Source organism: Volvox carteri, assembly GCF_000143455.1.
Source record: "Volvox carteri f. nagariensis unplaced genomic scaffold VOLCAscaffold_63, whole genome shotgun sequence".
Classification (NCBI taxonomy): Eukaryota; Viridiplantae; Chlorophyta; class Chlorophyceae; order Chlamydomonadales; family Volvocaceae; genus Volvox; species Volvox carteri.
Window position 1 is genome coordinate 426,609 of NW_003307606.1, and position 17,801 is coordinate 444,409.

A 17,801-nucleotide genomic window follows, 5' to 3' on the forward strand; every position below is an offset into this window, starting at 1 on the left:
CCGCAGCCCTGGCCCTACCTTGCCGCATGCCGACCAGTCATGATAAAATCCTAGCATATACTTGCATAAAAAACACCTTACGTAAGTGCACCCTTATTATCTGCCTCCATAGTTCGCGCCTCTTCACACGAATTGCAGAGAAAGGTGCATTCGTATTGACGACGTCCAAGCAATGAAAGAATCCGCATGCACACACACACACACAATCGGTGAGCTTTATCAGTCAACAACCTGTATCACCCACATCCGATGCATCTTGGCCATAACCGTCATGCGCCAATTGCATGAATCGGCTAGTATATGGTAGTATACGGAACCAACAGCAACAATACGTAGGCTATCATATGGTATCATTGCAGTACTATGTATAAACCTCGCTCTGCAAGAAACGGCCTCATCACGTTAACCTAGACAACAACCCTGCCTCGAAAAAATCCTGCATGCCTTCACGTTCCGGATGCACAGATGCACATGACCACTTTTATCCCATCACTAGAGCTGCGCTATGACGCTTTACACAGTGCACTTACGGACATGCAGCACATCTATGCCAACACCAAGCATCACCCTCGATACGGGGCTGCGCTGTATGACCCGCTATACGGTGGCGCGGACGCTGGAACTTGCATCGGAGGAAAAGGATAGTATGTCGGTGCTGCTGGCGGCGGTGCCGCACCGTGTGCAGGACCTACTGGCCAACCTGAAGCGACCGTTGCTGGTTGATGGGTCCCTAAACACGGGCTATAATGAAAGGACGGTGCAGAATAATACCCTGTGGGGCCTGGTCCACACGTAGGAGGCGCTGGCGCAGCATAGCCATAACCGCAGGTGGCCGCTTGGTGCGACGCACCTGGCGGAGGTGCCGCAGTGGTGTAGCTGTAGGCTGGCATGGGCGCTGCCGGATGGTAGGCAGCTGGTTGGCTGGACGGCCGTAGCCTGGAGTTAGGAACAAAGGAGAGGCTGACTTGCACAAAACCTTGCTGCTTTTGAGTCTTCTTTCCATTGGACACAGGCGCCTGCACGATGTCGTGACCTTGCTCGCGGACTCGCGCGAGGCTAATGGTACATGTACCGATAAGGTCGTCGCGCTTGAGAGTATCCTGGTCCATGAGGATCATTTCTAAAGTGTTCTCGTTGATGATGGTGAACTCAAAGGCCTCATCCCAAACTGGGTTGCGGCCGCCATCACGGCAAACCCGGGAAAGCCTCTCTTGGCTTCCGATGCGCAGCCTGCACACGATCCGGCAGCGTAACAAGCATTTCTAGCGTCAGCTTAAATTCCCCTACACGGACAATGTGGTCGTAAAGAAGGTCGTGTGAACCAAAACAATGTAAGATGCGCTGTACACATCCGCTTCTGCCAGTGGCACCTACCAGGTCGCTTATCCTTTCCAAACCTCAACTAGCCCCAACCGCCCCTACCGAATCCAATCACATACAGCATTGTTAACATTGAGATGGCCTCATGTATTCCACGCGTCCAGTATTACAAGGTTCCGTAATTTTTAAGGTCATCCATAAGGTTATATATCTTATCTAGCTATAGGTGCATCTTGAAATTCAACAATAATTTGGCGTGGCTGCAGCAAAGTGTCTTAGCTGTTGTAAGCTACTCGTTGCGCACCTGGCGTACGGGTCTTGACGGCCAAACCAGTCGCAGTCCTTGATGTCCTTGGCGTATTGGAGTGTCACACGTAGGGTGCCAGCTTCCAGTGTCATTTAGAACAGTGTTACTAAACAGTTAATACTTTAGAGTTGTTCTGTGATTGGGACAAGAGAAAATATTTTTTTACTGATATTGTAAGCAGTAACTTCGTTTAAGTGTATCGTTAGGAGAAAGGGCAACTTCCGCTCGAACAGTTGCCGTACAGTTTGCCTTTGCATGTCACCCCTTTTTCAGCACACCCGTTATGATTTCACAGGTGCAAAGGCATATAAGATGTATATCCTGAGGGGTTCTGTGGTAGGCCCGTTGCTAAACGGGTAGCCAACCCGTTCACCCGTGCAATTGCTAAAACCCCGAAACCATTCATGCCATACGGCCTGTTCGTAAAGCGATCGCAGAGGTCCAATCACATAGCAGCCGAGACTGGCCGTGCCTGGACACTCAACACGGTACGCAGAGTTGGCCTTATTGCTGCAGGTATCGGCATGGGTTTCGACTGCATGCCGTTAGCAGTTAGCCGTTCACCGTATCCCCCGGAGACGGTAAGAAGGTATACCCACTAGCGGGCCATGAAGAACCCCACTAGATGTGATCCCGGAGCCAGTCCAGAATGAGAATGCACCTCGTTACGAATGCCCCCGCGCGTATTGCAACGAAAACCGCACACATGCACTCAGACGGGCGACGACGACTCTGTTTGCTGCACGCTATATGTGTGTGTGTGTGTTACATCCGCTGCTTGTACGAGCAATTAGCGGTCCCGCCTTAACGAACCAAGAGCTTCCAACGCAAAAAAGGTTACATAAGTAGCCAGTGCAGTAGCGACATAGGTACGGCAGACGTGAAAACACACACCCAGGGTTGTCACTATCACGCATGAAGACCAGCATGCCATTATCAGGCACAGGCATCGGAGGAAAATAAATAAACTGCCAATCTTAGGCTGTCATAAGCATGTGGCGAGCAAGCTAACCCTGGCTCACCAGGAAAGAACTTGACTTCCAGGACCCCCCTGAAGTATTTCTCGGGTGGAGGCAAGCACACCGATTTGGGTTACGTCTTTACCTTTCTGTCGCTATTTCCATCTATCCTTCTATTGCCGAGCGGGTCGAGCTAATAGAGCCACGGGTCCTCAGAACCCCGCACACCCGTTCCATACCGTGCCCAGAACGAACAAAGAATTAGGACCCGGGGGCTGCACGGGAATTTGTAGCAGCAATCAACCCCTACTGTGATAGCCGTTCTGCCGTGGTTCCCACACAACCAAGAAAATGAGACGCGAAGGGGTACCAGGTAACCAAACTCCTTGGAGCCCATCTGTGTGTGTGTGTGTGTGTGTTACATGGTTGGGGGTGCGTGGCCCCATACCTGTAAAACTACCCATACGAGCCGAAGGCCCAAGGGCAATACTACAACGCCTAAAAGCCACGGAGAACAGGAAACATCGCACATCAGCCCAGACTAGCGCCCAAAGGGGATAACTGAGTTGCGGTGAGCCCACATACGTTCCAACATCCCATCTGGCTGGCGGAGGCTTTTGCCCATCAGCTCGCGGGGCTATTCGGCACGATCCAGTTTATCCTCAGAAGGTAGCAATGAACCTTTACCACTATGTGAACCATTCGGCCGCACCTCAGGGCTGTCGTCATAAGGCTGCATAGCGGCGTGCAAGGTCCCGGAGCCTATTCCGTAAGACACCAAGGACAGGGCATGCAAGAGCTTTGGCATGGGACTCAGCTGGATAATGCAATGACCAGGCTGCCCGGCAGATATTTCTCCGAGCGTGGTCTTGGACTTCCAACAGGCCAGTACATACGCTCGCGGGACTTGTGCGTCGTGTCATACGCTGCCGGTATCTAGGCATCAGCATCTAGGCATACGAGGCCCCAGCAGCGCATGGCGCCTGTATCGACGGCTATAAGGCGTGCACGGCGCTGTGTATCGGTTCATCCCCTACTCCTTCATCACCGTCGTATCCCCCGGTCGCATCTTGTGCGGCCGGAGTCACGTACGACCGCTGCCATGTCATCAGAGGAAACTATTTGTAAGTATTCAAATACGACGTATTGGGTTATTTTCCTCGGCTAGTTAGCTACCATGCGCGCACGGACGTGGCGGACGGCAATCTCAAGAAAAGGGGGTTGGAGGACTTGGGATGGGGTATGGGTGGCGAGGTTGGCAGGTGTGCTTGTGGGCTTCGTGTATGTACTGCGACTTCCATAGCTAAAAGCATTGAGCAGTTGCAACTGTGATTGGCTGGCGGCTGGCAGTAGCTGCAGCAGAAGCAGAAGCAGCAGAAACAGAAAAGGCAGCAAATGGCTTGTAAAGCCGTAGGAAACCCCAGGTCGGTGCTGTTGGTTGCCAGCCACATTATTGCTTGTTTGCTTGCTGTTGTTGTGTGCGTGCATGAGGGTGAGACGTTTTCCCATACGTTTCACTTGCCGACCTGCATGTTGCCGCTGTCATATATCATTTAATCTCTCATGCCATGCCATGCCTCGTCTCAGCCTTGGCTGGGCGAGAGGTGTTGCCCTCAGATCCCCGCGAGCACAATCAAGGAATGTTTCGCGCACGAAAGTTTGCCAAGGTGTTATGATTCGTGGGTAGTGTCCTTCAATAAGTCTGATTCAAGGGGCCCTACAACATGGGGGCTTGCCTGTCCACCTTGACGGGGGCGTTTGTGGGTTCCAGTTCACGAAGAGATCGAGGTGCGTGTTCGCATGTTAGGATGTGGAGGAGGGGATGGCGGGGGACTCGGTCGCGTGGGGTTTGTAAAGGTTCAGGGGCGAAAGGAAGGGTGTGGCATGATGAGCTGTGGAGAGTAGCTGACCTCTTAGGTAAAAGTTAAACCGGGAAAGAAAAAGGTCGTCAAATTCACACCGCTGACCAACGGACAATAACAGCGGCAGCTAGCAGCTGTTCTGGTAAAGAGAGCTCGTATCAACTAGCAGCCGAGTCCGAGATCGCCCGGAAGATAATTGACAAGACTAAACACCACCGATCAAATAGCAGTCATAACAACAACCAACTAACTGCACCGTACGACGCCGCTCTGACGCCCCTCTTCAAACCACATTTTCGGCTGCGCCTAAAATAAGATGTTAAAAGCTTATCCGGCCCATACCGAGTATGAGTACTCGTTGCCTGGGAGGCCGCAATGACTTCCGTCCTTTGGATGACTGTACGACACTACAGCCGCGGCTCTAGTTGGCTTTCAAGTGCTCTACCCATTCTGCATTGGCCAAACTACTTTTTTCCTCTACCACAAAGACAGCTACCCAAACATTCACCAGCATACTTTTGGGGCGGGGCCCCAGCGCGCCATCGGCGCCGTTGCTATCCGACGAGCTACTGCCGCCAACCACGTCTGCCGCCGGGAGGGCCGTTCTCAGTGCCCCGAATGCCTCCAAAGGACTTCTTCCCAGGCGGCGAGTATGACACCTGCGCGCTCGGCAAATACAGCAACCGTGCCGCGCGTGCGTAGTTCAACAGTACGGTACCCGAACTTGCTGATGCCAGGAAGTACAGCACCGAACCGTCAGCGGGCAGCTGGCTCCGAAAGTACGACACATCGCCGCCTCGCCATCCAGTGGCAGGTGGTATTAACCGGTGCCGCTGACCGAATCCAGCAGGAAGTTGGCTGGGATCCAACTTGGCTGTCCTTGCTCGCAACCAGACGGCATTACAGGGTGGGTGGGGCCTGCTGTACAGATCGGGACGCTAATACACTCACCGCAGCCCCTTAGGCATGCCAACACCACAGACTGCATGCAGGCCAAGGCCAGGGGGTAATCAACGTCAATCCGTCGCGTGGTTAGCCGCCAGCTACTCTAGACATACCGTCCAGTCAGCTTCCAGGCGTCGACTCGGCACAGGAGGATGACCTGACAGACGACCGGGGTCTACTTCTACATTCGCAAACTGACAGACGGCTCTGTCATATCTTCCCCCTTTTGCCATACGAATGACTCTAGGCGTCATTGCCAAGGTATTTGTGGCATTCACGCACCCAGCAGGCTTGCAGAGCCCCGCGCACTGGCTTCCTGGCGTCAAGGCTAGAAATACTATACGTACGATCTTCCCTTCTTAATGAGTAACCACACGGCCATGCAGGCTCCAACAGGTACGGTCCGGGAGAACGACCTGCCGAGTGCCAAAGTGGCTCGTATGCAGCTATATGGCTAACCCCTTCGGGCTGGCCTCATATAGCGGGCACTCGGCCTTCCCCAAGCGGCTCCTCCTTCATTGCCAGGGTGAGAAGGGTGCCGGATTGAGGAAGGCGGATGTGAAGTGCTGCACTCCAGGCGTGATGGCCGAAATGGTCTCGCGCCACTTGGACACGGTGCGCGCCGCCTGTCGGGCCCTGGAATGCACAGAAAGTAGAGTAGACCAGGGCCAGGGCCAAACCAGCGCATTCATTTATTTATTTTGGCAACATCGGCGCTGAAAGTTGCCGACCTGCAAAGCTATCAAGACCGACGTCACTGTATTCCAGAACTGGGCGGACATGTCTCCTAGGGCGCCCCGCTACTCCTCAGGTAGCAACTGCCCTCAACCGACCCATGAGTGTACCGGGTCTCACTTGATGCATGCCTGTGCCGAGGGGTACCTCCAAATCTCCACCACGTTGTTCAACATACCCACATCCTGTGACGATGGAGGGAAACGTTTGGCCGGGACGCAGTGTTGGACAAGTTCCAAAGCTGCACGGACCCCGCCCAGGTACCGGCCAGGCATGAGCACACTACACATTTGGGCCTTAGGAAAGTGGGACCCTTAGGCTTCGGCTAATGCGAGTACTGCGTTCTGCTTTTGCAACAAGTAGTTTGCACTATATGCCCTCACTGCTCACGACCCCCTCACCGTGTACCCAAAGAAGACCAGGCGGCCCTCGGGGTCAGCCGCCACCTTCGCGGGCAGCCTGTACAGGGCCGACGGTGCATCCGTACCACAGCGGCGGCGGATGGCAGCTGGTGGGCAGATGACAACATCCGGCGCTCAAAGGATGTGCACCAAATGCAGAATCAAGCGTCAGGAGGACCGCTCCTGGCCCCAGTCCACACAACGTCGCCTTCACAAACCACCACCAGCCGGGTGGGTCCTCGGCCTGTGCTCCTCTCCGCTTTTATAATTGTTTCGTCTATACCTTGCGCCTCGCTCAGGCGGAGACGCATGGCATGGAAGCGGCAACACAATATGACCCTCGCCTCCTCTAGCGCCAACCGAGTCGCTTTCCAGCATGGCTTCTTGGTGCTCCAGTTCCTAGGCTGGACGTAGTGCCCATCCACCCAACCCACCAGCATGAACGCTTCTCTGTCCGAAGAGAAGCGTCACTTCTTCAGGAGTGAGACCCAATTCGGGTTCGTGAGAGCATCATCAAATCAAGTGAGTCGCGGTCTACGTACCCTGCACTGAACGCCTCCACCAGTTTTGGTACAGATCCGTAGCCGGGGTGCAGCTGGTAGGACCGCATTTCATACACGACCTGCGGCGCACAACATGATGATGATGATGATGATGATGATGATGGTGATGATGATGATGATGATGATGATGATTATGGCGGAAGCAGGATGCAAACGGTGGTGTTGTGAAGCCCAAGAAGAAAGGCAGCAGCGTGATGGCATTTACGCCAGAAGGCGTGCGCTCATGTGCCCTTAGTGCCGTACCTTTGCCGGACCCGCCGTGGGCGGTGAGCTGAAGAGGGCCGTTGGCGGCAGCTCCAGCGCCTCGTAGATGGGCCGTGCCTCCAGCATGACCCTATTCTCCTGCACATAAACACAATACATGCTCATATTATGACATCACAGACACTTCCACCTTGCAGCTCGGATCATAGATACACATACAGCACAGCACAGAGCACAAGGACGCGGCCCCGCGTTGGCGGCCCCGTGTTGGCGACCGCTGCGGCGTACCCCACAATATTGACGCGCGCGTCGGGCCCGCCGCTGAAAATTGCCCGCGCTGTGGGAGACCGCTGCCGCTTTCCAACCTTACCACAGCCATAATGAGCCCGCCTGGTCCCAGTTGAACTTCCTCACGCGCGACACTGTCGGGTGGAATACATCCAAACCTACATAATGCGGTGTGCTAACTCGCAATATTAATGAGTCGCACGACCGCCAATCCTGCTATTATTCATCCACCCACCTGATACTGCACATGCGGCCGGGACAGCTCAATAAACTTCTTCCATCGTGCATCTTGGGCCGCATGGGCGCGGACCTCATCACGCTGCTCGAAGCTCGAGTAGGCATACAGGTGCGTCACGCGGTGCAGACACGACCCGACATCGCACGTGAAGAGGCCCAGGAAGGCTGCAAGGAAAGTTGCGTGCGGTGGAATTAGGATAAGCAACCAGAAGGGGATGTTGCATGGAGGCGGAGGAAGGGGAAGTGGGTAGGGAGGGGGAGCGGTACGGGGGAGGTAGCGGTGAGCGAAGTGTTAGGAGGTGAAGCGATGAAGGGAGCCTGAGCCAGGGATGGATGAGCATCTGCACCGCTGGGTGTGGACTTTTTTATGGTGGGGACTGTGAGGCCAACGCCATGTGTTGGCCAGTCAAAGCTTGGCTGTCAAAGCTATGCTGTTTCCCCAAGCTGCAGTCGCCAACCGCAGTCGTAGGAGGCCAAAGAGGGCGCCAACCCTAGGAGCGGGATGCTATGGCAACTCCCCTTGGGGGACCCCTGGGTCGAAATTCCGCAAAGTGCGCCAAGCCGCCTCTTCCCGTTCACACGAACACTCACGCAACAGCTCTCGTCGCACATCTGCGTACTCCGTGGCAACCTTCATGAATTGGGATACGCCCTCCGGCTTAAGAGTGTACTCTCGAATTTCGATAAGGCCTGGAGCCGATGCTGCCGCCTTTGAGGCAAAGCCGCGGCCGAGTGGCCAAGCTGTGGACTGACTGAAAATTCGTGCAAGCATGGCGAAATTTGTGACGCTGCTACGTAGACCTCCAGAAAACTGCTATGCTTGGCCAGAAGGAAGCGCGCTTCCGGAGCTAGGGGCGTCTATTAGGAGAGCTAGCTGTCTGTAGGCCTCGACGACAGTGGCCATGTTTCCGTTCAACTCGCGTATGAGGGTAACGTTTCGGAGCAGTGATTCCGGCGTCCGCAACTCGTGATTTTGGTTAATTTCGCTGATGAGAAGCTTATTGCGATCAAGGATTTCCTGAACAGACTCTAAACGGCTGAATCCTGGCCACGAGGACTCGCATGCCATTGCTAAAAATCAGTCACTGCCATCAGTATATCTAATTCAGCTTCGGAACATGGAGAGGCCGGAAAGTTGAGGCACCTCAAGCTCCGAAGCCGCTGTACAAGGATGTGGATTCTTCCTGTGCCAAGCACAAGGGTGTATTTCCGTTGCCAAACCTGAGGTGGCACCGCGCAGATTAGGCAATGCTTTATAACTACTACTATAACCCTATACTACGGCGCTTGCGCTGTAAGCTACATAACTGGAATGTTGGTCATGCAATGCAATACGAGTCGCTTCACCACAACCCGTAAGCACATCGCGGAGCTCCGAAGGACTTGGCCGCGATGCAGGGGCAAGGTCAAAATCACCGCCGCTGATCCGTACAGCAACCCTGCGCTGTACACAAGCGAGGACGCGGTGCGTGCGTTATCACTAAGATTCCTGGCTTTGACTCCTAAAACATATGATGAATGGTGATGCTGACTTTCCGTTTGGTTTTGCGCTTTCCCCGGGCTACCACCTTAGCCCTACCCCTTAAGTAGCTTGACACCGTACAGCGGCCTTGGCGGCCCATGTTGCCATCCGCATCCTACCTGTCCATTCGAACTTCGCCAAGGCAACCCCACCGGCCACTCAACCGCGCTGTTGCAGTTCTCCCTTTCATCCTATTGGGACGAACGGTACCGACGTGAGGGGGGTGCCCCGTTTGAGTGGTACAGAGACTACAGCAGCCTGGAACCAATCCTAAGTCGGTGCGTAAATGTGCAACCCCTTACCTCACATCACACGTCCCCATACAACCCGCCTTAAGCAGCTTACACGGCTTGCAATCCAGCTTCGCTACCGACCCAACTTTGAGCCGCTGCACTTTGCACAGGGGCCCTGCAGGGGCCCCATTACAGTTAATTACCGCAACAAAGCAGTAACCCTCAAACATAGTCATGGGGAGATCAAGTACATTCATGGGGAGGCCATCTCCTCCTGCCTGTCTGTCTCCTGGCGGCTACACCTGCCGCCAGTTTTCCGCCAGCTTCCTGAGTGGGAGACCCACTTGTGATGACTCTCGACCATCCTGTCACCTCAGCGGCTTCCGGCTTGCCATTTGCATTTAAATTAGGTAGCCTGACTCGATTTTTTATCCTTGCCTGCTCCCCTTCCGCGACCCACATCCCCCCCTTCCCGCGGATTCAGCTTCGCTCGTTCGTGGTTCGTCTTCCCCCCTCCCCGTCTCCGGGTCCCCAGGCACCTCGATAAATCCCGCCCAGTGCTTCACGTGGGAGTGGGCAGCTCGAGGATCCAATTCCAAATGTGGGTGCACTAGGGTCGTACCCGCAGTATATCAACGGAGTAAGGGCCCCGGCATGAAAGGCCTCAGGAAGAGCCCCTGATGGGCTGATGGTCTGGGGCCCATCAGAGCCCATCCCTGCCTCTCCATGCACATGACTGCGCGAAGCCCCTCTGCGTACCGCAACTTGCCGCTCTTGTCCGGGCCTTGTCCCTGCTCGGCTTTCTTCTGTCAGATCCGATTCAGCGGCTAGCCTCTTCCGTCCGCCTCTTCCGTCCAATGCGGGGCCCGCAACGCTCTTGGGCTCCTTGCCATGTATGACGTTGATCCCATGCATGCGTTGTCTGGCGTTGCTTGTAAGCTCCAAGGGCCTGGTAGAAGAACCGGCCTCTCGTGGTTCCGGGGCCTCGACGCACGATCCACTCGTCCAACCGTCTGCTGCTCGGAACCCCTCAGGCATCACGATGGCTACCAGCGCATTCTGAACGTGGACTACGCGCCTGTGTGCATTCAGCAGCTTTCAGAGCTGCACGCCGGCTTACAGGGGCTATCGTACGAGGTCGCTGACTGTCGTAGCATGCCGCAATACGCAGACGCGTCCTTTGGCGGCGGCATTCTGGATAAGGGCACGCTGGATGCACTGCTCTGCGGTGACAGTGACGAGGCCGACGCAGGGGCCATGCTGCAGGAATGCCAGCGGGTGCTGCCCGCGGGGTCTTCGTACATTGGTATCACGTATGCGCCGCCGCGGACCCGGCTGCGCTACCTTTTACTGCCGGGGCTGGACTGGGATGTATCGTTTTACGAAGTGGGTCAGCAGGGCTGGCGGGAGGGCCCGGTGGTGGTTGAGGGCAGTGCGCGGGAGGTGCTGGAGGCATATCCAAAGCAGGTGTACTCACATTTTGTTTATGTTTGCACGCGGCGGTAGTGTGCTCCGTGCTGGTAGAGTGCTTCTGGGTTGCTTGAAGGCCTCGAAGTGGAAATGGAGGGGAAGATGTAGCGATGCGATGCAGTTTGAGTTTACCTGGTGCGCTCGTCTGAATCTACGGATTCTGGAACAGGTCGCGATTATACCCGCGCAACATGCGCATGGCATAACATTCATCACGCAATCTCAATGACGAATAATAATGGCGCTGTGTTGTCTGTCAGTTTGAGTAAGGCAGGTGACTTTATGGCGCGCTGCGGAGGGATACTTAGGCCGTGCTTGGGTAAGAGCAGGCATGTCGTACGGCGGAATGAAGGGTGTCAACACCCAGACCTGAGAGTTATCTTAGCGCTTTGACTCACATTGTGTAGTCTGTCCGGGCATAAACTATAACCGGTACTTTACTTGTCTGTTGGTGTATTTGAAACAGCTGAGTAGTAATGGCCGGGGTACTGGCGGACGCCGAGAGGCGTCTTGCCCTGCCCAGTTACAAAAAGCGCCAGGAACTATGGGCAGACAAGCTGGCTGGAGAGATCATCGATAAAGGTGTGGCAATTGCGGTAAAGCATGGCAATTGTCTGGGCGGCGCGTATAAACAGCCAGAATGGCAAACTAGGATATTTTTGTGCCAAGATCACTTTTTCTTTCTTTTGTGGTGTCTATTTCCGTTTACCTGGCTTCTGTCGTGAGCCGATCAATCGAGCCGCCGTGTAAATTACGCAAGGGGACTGAAACCCCATCATCCTCTTGTAGAACTGTACTTAAACTAACGGCAGCCAGACGATACCCCTCTTTCCCTGCATCGGTGGCCGACTGACGGTGTGTTATGCCCGAATGTGGAGTCCCTGGAAATGTCGGCTCTGCGTCCCGACGCCACTGGTTTTTTACTCCAAATAAAGTGTATAAGGCAGCTGCGTACTGGCTTCTTCGGATACACCTGCAGCGTTGCCACTCTCAAAACACTCGTAACCCGGCTGCAGCCCACATGGTGGGGTAAAGTTATGCCACCCTGGGTACTTGGGAAGTGAAGCTTTCCCCGTAACCCACTTCTAACTCCTCGGATTCCTGCTCTCTCCCGTCATCCTCGCTAGACTTCCTGGATGCCAACGCGGCTGCGCTTGCGTCACTGGTCGGCTCCACCCTCTCCCTCTATAGCGACCTTTCCTCACAGCGCCTGGTGCGCGCCTTCGTGGCTAATGCCAGCCGCCGCTCCGATGCGTTTGTCCGCGCTCTGGCGGCGGTGGTCGTCAAGGCTGCTTCCGCCAAGCCTCCGCCAAGCCGCGCTGAGGCGCAGGTGCTGCTGCACTGGACCACGGAGGTGCTGCTACAGCTTGATTCCGAGGCGGCAAAGAAGGCTGTTTCTAAGCTGGTTGGGGTGCAGGTCGGCCTTCTGGACCAGATCTCGGCCTCCCTGCCCGCTGCCAGGTGGAGCCCCGCCGGTCACCTGATCAGGAGTCTGATCCGGCGCAAGCCGGCCTTGGAGGCAGAGTTTGTGGCGGCAGCCAAGGCGGCCGCAAACGGTAGCGGTGCGGTGCGGGCATTGCTGGATGATTCAGCTGCACCGCCAGCTGAACTTTACGAGCAGCTGCTGGCCCTTTACGTGGACAAGGTGTTGGCGGGCGCACGGGAGCGGGCAGGGCCTGAAATTCAGGCGGCGTACCGGCCGCTGCTGGCGCATTTAACTGAGGCGGATCTGACGGGTAAGGTGCTGCCGGCCGTGTCCAAAGCGCTCCGGCGAGTGCCGGATGTGGCCATGGGCGCGGTGGTGGGCTTGGCGGAGGCGGCACCGGGGGCCTTGGACATGAGTCGCGCAGCTGCGGAGCTGGTACCGTTGCTGGTGCAGCAGATGCGGCTCAAAGAGAGCGTGCGGGTGGCGGCGTTGGAGGCGGTACGGGACTTGGCGGGACGGTGCGGTGACGTAGCCGTGCTGTCGGAGCTGGTGTCGGGCATTCGTAAGGTGGGTCCATCATCATTAATGCTGTTTACGAGGGAGTGGGCAACTGTTGATGGGGGATGAGGATGAAACTTGCTCGAGCAGAATGGACGGGAAAGATCGAGGAGTCAGATCAGGTCACGGAAGAGGGGTCGGATGGATGGGAGGAGCCTGGGCGGCCGCTCAGGATGGGGTGGGCCTTGGGACGTTGAACACCCGCCGGTGTATACGTTAGCTCTCGATTACCCGTCTGACCGTGTCCTGGGAACCCTACAGATCTTGGACGGCAGCGCCGAGGGAAAAATTAAGGTGGCTGCGGAGCGCTCAGCACTGGCGGCTGCTTTGGGGGCCCTGGCGGAGGCGCCGGCGGCGGCCAGCGGCGTGGAAACTTTAGCGGACGGCGTGACGGCCTTCCTGGCCACTGCTGTCAAGGATGAGCGTGAGTCTTGGTTACGGGGCACCTGTGCCTGCTTGCGCGCGGTCGGCCGTTAGGAAAACCTTAAGCTACGTGTACACCTGGTGTGCGGAGATAGGAGGCGAGGCTGCTTTGTCCGAAGCCGCACTGGTGCGACGTAACAGGTGCATTCTTGCATTCCACGGCGCGACATGTAGCCGATGAAATTAGAGCAAGAGGGTGTGGTGTTTTGGGAAAGCAGCGACTGGCAGCAATGTGCTCTAGTCCTCACCTTCCATCTCAACGCGGGCCTACCCTGACAGGAAACATAATTCTTTTCGCAAATGCCCAGGCTCCCTGTTTCCATCGCCGTGCCAAGTTTTCTCCCGCACAGCCTCCGCACGTGACGTCTTCATCGCCACACACTGCACTCTGTCCCCGCACTCCGAACATTTCCGCAGTTTCTGAGGACGTGAAGATCTCGCTGCTCAGCACCTTGGCTGCCTGGCTGCCGCGCCTGGGCCCTGCGGCCTCAGTGCCCCAGGCGGTTCCGACGCAACTCATGGCCTGCCTGCGCGACACATCGCGCGAGGCACTCCGCCGCGCCGCAGCGCGAAGTGCGCTGCAGGCAGTTCGCGCTGCGCCCAAGCTGGCGGGTCCACTGCTGCAGCAGAGCGGCGCGCCGGAGACATGCCTCAAGTGGGTATCGGATGCGCTGAGCAAGCCAGCGCTTCGTCTAGACGGTGTGCTGGGAGCGCTTGTGGTGGCGCGCGCGCTGGAGGCGGCAGGTAGGGGTCCTGTGGGTTCATGGAAGGAATTTGATGTCCTGTCCTGTAGTCATGAGGATAGGGGTGGGGATCCGATTGATTGAAGCGGGAATGGTGTGGAAGGCCCCTCTGAATGTGATTATGAGTTTAAAGATTAAAGATTTAAAGATACGTTGGTATGTGTAGTTGATGTGGTTGATGTGATGGAGCGTGACCTGGCTAACCTCGTTATGTTGGGGCTATAAACAAAGAAGGCCATTGGAGGTAAAAACGGCTGTGTGAAGCTGTGGGAGGTGAGGGGCAGGAGAACCTCGCTCCCGAAGCCACCACCGTCCACGATCCAACCCACACATGGGCACATACATCCAACCATATGCCATTTGCTTATTTTGTGCGTCCCCCGAACCGTGCCCGTCGTAGCGGCACGCGCGCGCACACATACACACACATACACATCGCCATCCGTGTTCTCAACCCCTGGGGAAATCGCTGATGACTGCATGGAGGCCTGAGGCATGCGGATCGTTGGTCTGAGCCAGAGCCCGAATGCGATATCCTTGCCTATGTATATATGCTACTCGCCTCCTCGACGCCATTTTAAGCGCTACGCCACGCACGGGTTGCACACACGCAGGTGCCTCAGAGTCCGCGGTTCTTCAGACGGGCGACAAGACGTGGGCTGCGGCTCTACGCGGGGATTCTCCGCTACTACAGCCGGCCAACGCCGCCAAGCTGCCCCCTGCCGACTGTCCCCGCATGGCAGAGCTGGCGGAGGTGGTGCTGGGCCAGGAGCGTGGCGCGCTACGGGCGGCGGTGGACGCGACGGAGGGTAGGCCCGGGGGGGCCCCAACAGTAGCGAGGGGGAGGAAGGCGAAAGCCCATAGTTGCTGGCGAATCGGGGCCCTCTGAAGGGTCATGGTGCTAGAAGGTCCAAGGGCTTAGTGATGTATGAAGATGGCCCATCTGGATCCCGTCTATGAGGTGTATGTGCTCGACACCAGCACTATGTGCGTTGCTGTGTGGCTCATTGCACGATGTTTGATAGTGGAAATGCTTGCTCGATGGCTTCTTCGCGGCAGAAGAGTTTAGTTGTGGCCTAGTGACCCACCACTCCCGTGGATGGCTCTGTTGCCTTCCCTATCTTGCTCGGCTTCCTCACAGGTTGCATGGATGCGCTGTGCCGGCTGCTGGTGTGCGCGGCGCTGCACTTCTCCCGGGAAACCCGTGTGGCGGCACAGGCAGCTTGCAGGCGCCTGGTAACAGCGCAGGTAAGCAGTTGGATATCTTCCATGTATGCCGCTATGACGCAAGCGCGCTTGCGCTTGCATGTGGACTCGCCCTTGGTGCGGGCTCCTGCGTGCTTAAGAACCGCTGTCCAACGCGGCCGATATTTGTGGGACCGCGCATCAGCTACTGGCCCCGATCCTCGTTCATTTTCTAATCTGCCCTTGCAGGCCTTCCGTCTGGTGGTTCCCCTCACCAGCGCTCTGCGCTTCTGGATGAACAACAGGGCGGTGCTTCCAGTGGCCGTGGTGAGCTATCTTAGACGAGGGAAGAGCGCGCTGCCTGTTTTCGTGGACCCTATGCCATCTCTGTGCTGATGCGCTGATGCGCTGCCTTCTTTGGCCTCCCGCCGCTCTTGTATGCTCACAGCCCCCGAAATAAACCCCCTTTGCGCTAGTGTGCACGTTCGTTGAACCTGTTCACAGCGTCCCGAGTATATTGTAGGCGAACAGTGTATTGCATCATGAGGCACTTACTTGGAGCTTTCGCTCCTACAGTCGCCACGTTGGGACGCGATATGGCGCATCTATCTCACGACCTCGTAATCGGATAATGTTTTGTGCGTTTTTCCCGGGCTCCCTGCCCTCGCATCTGTCACTCGCACTTGCGTAGGACCCAACCGCCACGGGCGAGGACGCCACCCCTACCGCCGGCAGCCTGGCCATGCGGTTTGGTGAGGTGCTGCTGGCGTTAGCGCCCACACAGTTGAAGCCTTCGGCTGCCACCGAGGGTGCTAATGGTGCAGCCGCGCCGCTGCCGCTTGATGGCGCCGCCGTGGCGGGTCTGTTGCTGGCGGGACACCACCCCGCGCTGGACGCACCCATGCGCCGCGCGCCCCATCCATGGAGCCAGGTAAGGGGTCCTTCACCAGCGTGGGCCCCCGGCGCCGTGTCGTGCGCTTGTGCGTACGGTCCAAAGGTCTTTTCATTCCAGCTAAGCCCGCTGGAGGAAGGAAGCCGAGCCGACAACTTCCGCCCCACAGAAGAAAATGAATCGGCATGTAGTCGTTGCGGTGTCTCCAATTTCCTCTTGCTAGGCATTAAGATTCTGGATGGCCTGCTTGCTCTGCCGCCGAAACGCTTAGAGCATGGTTCCTGGCGTTGTCGTCCTGGACGAGTACGTACTGCTGGCAAGTGCTTTCCCGGTCCCATGGCTGAAGCAGCCGCGCCTGGATCGCAGTGGCGATTGCTGTGTCCATCCATCAGCCCCTCTGCGTCCCAACCATATCCCGTTGCCCGGCCGCTCTCTACCGGTCCTCCACCCTATCCCTCCCATGTAGTTCCACCGCCGCTTGGGTAGCGCCTTCGATTCGCGAGTTCACTCGTGTGCGGCGGCAGTATGCGAGCTGCTGGCGGGTCAAGATGGCCTGGCCTCTCTTAATCTTGAGGACAGGGAAGCGGCGTGTGGCGCCCTGGGTGCTGCCATGCAGTGTGCGCCAACCGCGATGTACAGTCATGTCATGGTGGGTACCGAATCCTTAGTGATATGTGAGGGGGCGGGGACGGAGATAAATGCAGGTTGCGGGTGTGGTAGTTGGGAAGCGGGAAAGGTATGAAAGCGCCACCTTAGCCCCTTGCAGCAGTGCTCTTTGCATGAGTTGGAGGAAATCGCCGGGGATGTAAGATGTTTGAGTAAAAGAGGGAGACCCGGGGGTTGCGTTCGGCATTTTGTTTTAACGGCGTCATTGGCGTCTCTGGGCATGCACGTTGATTTTAAGGTCGACAAGTCACTATCATAACAGATCTCCCTGAACATGTCTCCCTGTCGCTTTCCTGCCTGCCGAACAATTTTCCTACTCAGTGCACGCTCACCTCTCCAGCCAGCTTTTTTGACGTCTCGATGTCCGCCCACAAACGCCTGCTGCAAACTCCACCCCTTCTGCTCTCCATATATCCACCAGGCGGTCCTGCGGTCGCTGCTCGTCCGCGCGGAGCTGGACGCGCTGACAGAGGCGGCCAAGGACGTTTACGAGACTCCCGACGGGATCCTGTCCAGCGAGCGGGTGCCAGCGGGTGTGTACGTCCCGGAGGTGGTGGTCAACAAGAACGTGAAGAAGCCCAGGGGACGGTTCAAGGTGAGATGGGGGCTGGGGAGGGACGGTCCCGGGGGAGGCCCTGTGGCTGAGCTGGGTACGTTGGGAGAGGGTGGCGTGATGTTTGCATGCGCGGGTGAAGGCCGATATGACCTGGCCAAAGGGAAAGTGTTACCAAACACGTGTGGTTATGTGCGCTGTTATTATATTTCCACCACAGCTAAGAGCTGGTGCCTCGCGACCCTGTGCGTATGCATTCCCATCATTGCTGTCACCGTGTTCGTACATTCCTTGTGCCGCCGCTGCTGT

At 56.7% G+C, this 17,801-nt stretch overlaps 3 protein-coding genes across 3 annotated transcripts in view; 1 reads left to right on the forward strand and 2 right to left on the reverse strand.

The window, feature by feature from the left end:
• VOLCADRAFT_119476 (uncharacterized protein) overlaps positions 1 to 1,719 on the reverse strand; it is a gene marked incomplete at both ends in the record, with an annotated part of 2,983 nt that extends 1,264 nt beyond the window's left edge. Inside the window, 3 exons of the mRNA XM_002956636.1 lie at positions 693 to 781; positions 851 to 1,230; positions 1,625 to 1,719. Coding sequence (XP_002956682.1) covers positions 693 to 781; positions 851 to 1,230; positions 1,625 to 1,719 — 564 coding nt within the window. The remainder of the gene's footprint in view (positions 1 to 692; positions 782 to 850; positions 1,231 to 1,624) is intronic.
• A 4,525-nt stretch (positions 1,720 to 6,244) lies between these two features.
• VOLCADRAFT_107330 (uncharacterized protein) lies at positions 6,245 to 8,903 on the reverse strand (the record flags this gene model as incomplete). The annotated part of the gene is made up of 7 exons (XM_002956637.1): positions 8,413 to 8,903; positions 7,820 to 7,986; positions 7,336 to 7,434; positions 7,072 to 7,151; positions 6,813 to 6,979; positions 6,530 to 6,636; positions 6,245 to 6,313 (listed from the first exon to the last, which is right to left on the reverse strand). The coding sequence occupies exons 1-7, from the start codon at positions 8,591 to 8,593 to the stop codon at positions 6,245 to 6,247; spliced, it is 870 nt and encodes a 289-aa protein (XP_002956683.1). The 5' UTR covers positions 8,594 to 8,903.
• A 166-nt stretch (positions 8,904 to 9,069) lies between these two features.
• On the forward strand, positions 9,070 to 11,082 carry VOLCADRAFT_83711 (uncharacterized protein; the record flags this gene model as incomplete). Its single annotated transcript, XM_002956594.1, has 4 exons — positions 9,070 to 9,286; positions 9,521 to 9,621; positions 10,112 to 10,177; positions 10,611 to 11,082. The coding sequence occupies exons 1-4, from the start codon at positions 9,134 to 9,136 to the stop codon at positions 11,080 to 11,082; spliced, it is 792 nt and encodes a 263-aa protein (XP_002956640.1). The 5' UTR covers positions 9,070 to 9,133.
• Between the last annotated feature and the right edge of the window lie 6,719 nt (positions 11,083 to 17,801).